This window comes from Aulonocara sp. 'chitande type north' Nkhata Bay, linkage group LG18 (genome assembly GCF_057382095.1).
Source record: "Aulonocara sp. 'chitande type north' Nkhata Bay isolate Kocher_YH1m ecotype deep benthic linkage group LG18, A_spYH_male_GT1.1, whole genome shotgun sequence".
Lineage (NCBI taxonomy): Eukaryota > Metazoa > Chordata > Actinopteri > Cichliformes > Cichlidae > Aulonocara > Aulonocara sp. 'chitande type north' Nkhata Bay.
This window is the reverse complement of record NC_141361.1, coordinates 38,281,790-38,287,789: the sequence shown is the minus strand read 5'-3', so window position 1 is coordinate 38,287,789 and position 6,000 is coordinate 38,281,790. Positions and strand designations below refer to the sequence as shown.

Below are 6,000 nucleotides of genomic sequence, written 5' to 3'. Positions count from 1 at the left end.
CTTTCCTGACCAAGGATGTACCTTTTGTGCTTTCATGACCCTTTGATCAGCAGTAACACACACACACACACACACACACACACACACACACACACACACACACACACACACACACACACACACACACACACACACACACACATACGTTCAAATAAAGACCAGGGCAGTTCCTCACCGGAGTCTCTCAGTAGGGAACTGCCCTTGCTAGCAAGAACTCTGTGTTTCTCTTCTCTGAGTCTTTACTGAAGAAGTGTTTTAGAATATTGTCCTTAACATTCGCCTTCGCACATCAGAGCTCAGCTTTCTTTCTGTTACTTTTTGACAACATAAAGCCCGACTGGGGTCATGTTTGCAAATAAGCACTCTCTTTTCATTTACTGTTTGAATGTGGCCAAAAGGCTCCATTTGGCATCAGCTCATTGACTCATGTTTCTGATGCAGTTGCAACACTTACATTCTTATTACAACCACTAAGAGATAATAGTCTAATTTATAACAATTTCTGATAAATTTGCAGATTTGTACAAGTCCTATTTTACAAGCTAGAAACCCTTATCCAAATCTACAAACCAAGAGTTCAGGTGCTAGTTAATTTCAGGCTAGTTTAGGCATTGTTATTACATTGTTTATTACATACATGTCAGTAAAAGTCTCATTCACATGATGGAGCCCTACTCAGAAAACTGTCAGATTTAACACTCTCTGTGAAACTGGATTAAGGAAATAAGTGTTTAAAGTTCAAGTTTTTAGAGCACGTTCAGCAACACCTTGTGCCATTACACATTCAGGCCCCATCTTATCTTAATGAGTAACATAAATAACATAGAGCTGGATCAGGTGACCCCGAATCCTCCCTTAGTTATGCTGGTGTAGGCTGCTGGGGGATTCCCATGTTGCATTGAGTGTTTCTTCTTCAGTCACCTTTCTCACTCACTATGTGTTCACAGACCTCTCTGCACTGAATCACACTTGTTATTAATCTCTGGCTCTCTTCCACAGCATGTCTTTATCCTGTCTTCCTTCTATCACTCCAAACGATCACAGCAGATGGCCCCGCCCCCTCCCTGAGCCTGGTTCTGCTGGAGGTTTCTTCCTGTTAAAAGGGAGTTTTTCCTTCCCGCTGTCATCAAAGTGCTTGCTGATAAGGGGTCATATGATTATTGAGTTCTTCTCTGTATGTATTATTGTAGGGTCTACCTTACAATACAAATACTGTTGTTGTGATTTGGCGCTGTGTAAATAAAGTTGAATTGCAGAACATGAAATCACTGGGTTAGGTAGTTGGTTGGATTCTGCTAACAGGCTTAGCAGACTTAGCATAGACATGAGTTTAAGTTAACATATAAGTGGAAAACAAGGAAACAGACGAAAGAAGTGGATAACATTAATAAAAACAGTACTTTCAACTATGAGTTCAAATGAAGTATTCTGCTCTTTACTACACAATGCATTGAACAATACTGTAATTCTTGGGCGTTTCTTTTTTCCCCTTGGGTGGTCTTTTTGCTGTGACCAGCCAGACATCCAACCAGTAGGAGAATAGCTAAGAAAAAATCGATTTGATTGACAGTTTCTGGTTGCCATTTTTCATTTTAATTAGTTCAACTACATAAGAAAGTCTGTGATTGATGTAGCTACAGTAAAAGCTACTTGTTGATAGCCACTGATACTTGGATAAAACACTGAATAACAGAATTAGGTTCTTGTTCAACTCCGTAAGTAAATCACACAACACATGGCTGAGACTTGAGGTTTTTTGAGTTACATTTGTTACTACAGCAAAACGTCTGTTTTGCTGTAGTAACTGGTTGGCAAATGGTTTCTTTATCCTCAATAAAAATGTGACTGAAATATACAGAATCAAATGTTTTTTAGCTCAAATAAATAATCACTTCCATTCTAAAAAAAAAAAAAAACAGCAAACAGTACAAGTAAACTCAAACCTAAACAAACATCACAATCCAGTCATTACCACCAATCCAGCCTTTGTCCTGGACCTCACCAAACATTTACAGAGACACAACACAAGAGAACAGTCATGCCTTTGTCATCAGCAACGTGGGGCCCCTGTCCTCGCTCTGTGATCAGTGAGCGGCAGCAGAGTGAAGTCCAAACCTTTTATCGTGCAATTAAGAAACAATCATCATAATTTTGCGTCAGGGAGCAAATGAGCGCTTGCTATTAAAGGTGAAGCCATTTTCCTGCTTTTACCCAACAGCACCATTCTCTGGCAATGGTGATGGAAATTTGAGCTTTTCTAGTTATAGACACATACATGAGAGCACAAGTCAAAAACTAAGAATGAGATGTAACTACAATCAAAAACATTAGTATTACACGAATAACTCATTGTTTCTGAATAAGAATTACACATTCAATCTCTAAACCGCAGTCTTCTCACATGTTATCTAATGTCACATAATATGAATATTTGATAATTTTCTTACTTTTTTATTCAATTTCTATGTTACAGTGGAATGTATGAAATGTATGTAGAAAGTGACCGAAAAACTATGTGCCAAAGGACACACTGAAGCAAAGCTTTCCCTCTGTGCTCTTAAAAGAAACCTCCCTTCTAATGCCTCTGCAATGTTTTCCCTCCTGATTCACCGTAGTTTCATTTAGTATGATGATCAACAAAATTGGGGCCAGCGTAGCACCAGATATGGTCGGGCTAAGTTGTAAGAGACTCTCTTTAAAATAGTGGTGAAATGTGAAATTTTGAAAAAATGAATTCTTAACCAAATAAAATAGTTTTTAATGTTAGCGTGTTGGACTACAACTTGCATCCTAAACAGTATTAAAGCTTTCTTGGGATGTTCTCCCCCCTCTATGAGCTGCTAGTGGTTTGGTCCACCCCAAAGCAGCACAGACAAAAATAGTTTCAAACTTGATAGCGATGGTGAGGACTTAGATAACCACTGATCATGCTCCAAGACAGAACAGGGAACTATTATGTGTAAAGTAACTAAGCAAAAAGTTCTTCTTATGCCTGTATAGCTGCTGATATATCATAAAAATGTTTTTATATAATATATAATAATAGTAGGCTATCCCAAAATAGTGAAAAACAGAGACTGATTCAGCTGCAGCTCCAACTCTAAATAAATAGATATATTTATGTCAGTGAGAATGTAGAGCAAGCTGAGCCTTAAAAGGCATCCCTCAAAGCTTTACTAGAGGTGTTTTTGTAGGTTTGCACAAACATAAATCTGGCAACAACAATGCAATATTTCTGTGGGTGATATTTATGGAGTGTGTGGTCCAAAGGCTTCGCCACTGCTCTGGACTCTACACCACCCAACTAATGACAAAACATGTTACGGTTACATCCACTAACCAGTTTCAGCTATCTAAATAGTTTTGTTTTGTAAAATGTCTCAATAATTAAAGAGAAAAACATTATTAATAACATTATGAACTTGACAGATAATTGAGGTTCACATTAGAAAAGTCTGCATGTCAGCCGCTCTTCATGGTGCACTTTCATGCTACTTTAGGAAGCAAATGATAAGAATGAAGTTTCTGAGTCCCTCTGAAAACAGTCTGGTTGCTCCACTTGTCCACAGTATGATGTATCCTAACCTCAGTCTGATGATGGAGACCTGAACACCTGAGCGCTTACACAGACATGCAGCGCAGTATGTAGTTATATTTCATTAAAGGCATGTCAAACACTTCCTTACTGATACATGTACTTTTTAATTTGTCACACACGTGCGGCCATGGGGATGATATTTGCGTGTAGACCACATGGTTGTGCCCCACTCCCACTGTGTTTCTGCTTTATAACAGTCAGTGTGCGTCATGACTTTTAGACCACATGTGTGATCACAGAAATGGCAGTAGATGCACGGAAGGAGGTGGAGGATTGAGGCCTTGTTAACGAACGCTCTAATCTTCTTGTCTGTGAGGCAACGGGAGAGAAAAATCAAGTCAAGTCAGCTGTGGTGTAGAGTCCCCCCTCCAAAGTAGGGGGAGTCAATAATTACACAGAGAAAAAGGAGGGTGGGGGTGTGCAGAGAGGAGATGTCAGGGGGGGGGTGGAAACAGGGCAGGAGAGAGAGGTCATAACGAAGAGGAAAAGAGACAAGAGAGGCAGCAGGAGACAAACGGCTTGTTTTTTCACTTTTTGTTTCGTCCCTCTGGATCACCTGGATTACTTCTGCTCTCTGCAGAAAGTAACTTCTCATAATTGGACCCTCAGCATCTTCCTTGCCTATATGTTTGCATGTGTGCAATATCTGTGCTCATACAGATCAGAGAGCATCCACCTGAGAGAGACGCAGGCAGATGATGGAACCTGCACACCTCTCCCTTGCACTCTTCTTCCTCGTCTTCTCTCCTGTGAGTGGCCAGTGGTGGAGTTTGTTCTGGGGAAATCCTAAAACCACCACCATTCCTCCTTCAGTTACCTCTCCGACCGTGACGTATCCAAGATTTTCTGACACCCCGGGCACAACGCCAGTGTGGTCAGTAAAAGTGGACGAGGTGCTGGTGAATGCTGTGGAGGGTGTTCACACAGAAGGGTCTGTTTTGACCCCCACTCAGCCCAGCTCAGGAGTGTCACCGTCTGGTTTCACTACTGCAGATCACTGGACATTTCCTACAGGGAAGACTGCAGGTGGAGACAGTAAAAGTGGGTCTTCGGACAAACCCCTGAAACACTGGAGAAATGGTGAGTTTAGCGGGTGTTCTAACTTCTGGGAGGCTCCATTGTGCTCCATACATTTGGGACTAGCCATTAGAGAAATCCGATTTGGTTAGTGGTCAGACTAAAGATCCAGAGCTGCTTGGCTTGTTTTTAAATAAGTTGTCTTATTTCAGGCAGTGGCTCATTCACGAACTGGCAGGTTGGTGCTTTGATCCCCAGCTCCTCTGATCTTCAGTATACTTGATATTGAACTTGTAATTGCCCCCAAATGTATCTATTGGTGTGTGTGTGATTGATAAACTACACAAAATGAAACACAGAAAGACTGTGAAAAATGTTTCAGTGTTACTTGTGCTGTAGCATTAATAGTGGTCAGTAAATGCTACATGTGGCAATATTTCATAAAAAAGCAAAGATCTCATTTATCATCTCTTAGACTGGAAACGAATTGAAACCAAAAATGTTACGTGATATATCCTTGTAAAGGCTGGTTTATTTGTAAAACAGAAATTAAAATGTCTTTAAAGTTATGCTGTGACAGTCATTAGCTTTGGTTTGGTTTTTGCTAACAATGAAGTGTGTAAAAGACGGGATTTAACCATCAGTAATCCTGAGCAAAGCTGGGTGATCAATATATCCTCCAGTTAACTGTTTGTACTGTTATATATTACTACTTACGTGACTAGTTTCCAATAACAACAGCACCAGGTAACCATTTTCTGCTTCTGAGTGACTGCAGAGGAAGTTATGTTTCAAAGCATCGAGCGGGTAATTATGCATAAATGTTCACACCTCAGATTCTCTTTATTTGTTTACTGGGTCATGTTGATGGTTCAGTGGTTGAGTGGGCCTACACAGTCTTTCCATCCTGTCTAAGTGTATCTCATAAAGGAGAACAGAATCCCTGCTGACCAGTATGTGATCTAGTCCTAGTCTATAGTCTGAGACGTCTGGAAAGAGTGGGCCAAGCTACAGGAAGCTTTTGTGTGGCATGCGAAGGCTGAGGTGGGTTTAAAAGGTTATGCATGGTTAATATTGGTTTTTATAAGTCTGCAAGCTGATTAGGCGTTCATGTGGCCAAGATGAGGATTAGGTTTGAGAAGCAGGAATAAAAAAAACAAGATGACCATGATTAAGATTTGAAGTTCACAACAACAACAACAACAACAACAATAATAATAATAATAACAATAATAATAATAATAATAACAATAATAATAATAATAATAACAATAATAATAACAATAATAACAATAATAATAATAATAACAACAACAACAATAATAATAATAATAACAATAATAATAATAATAATAACAATAATAATAACAATAATAATAATAACA

General features: G+C 39.4%; 1 protein-coding gene across 5 annotated transcripts in view; it reads left to right on the top strand.

Annotated features, from left to right (window-relative positions):
• Window positions 1–4,061: 4,061 nt before the first annotated feature.
• The window catches only part of col15a1b (collagen, type XV, alpha 1b), a 41,113-nt gene continuing 39,174 nt past the window's right edge, over window positions 4,062–6,000 (top strand). For 4 of the 5 annotated variants that reach the window (XM_086271081.1, XM_086271083.1, XM_086271082.1 and 1 more), the window contains exon 1: window positions 4,062–4,678. In XM_086271081.1, the coding sequence (XP_086127207.1) occupies window positions 4,294–4,678 (385 nt within the window). In that variant the 5' untranslated portion in view covers window positions 4,062–4,293. The remainder of the gene's footprint in view (window positions 4,679–6,000) is intronic. The other variant, XM_086271084.1, reaches the window with a different exon arrangement.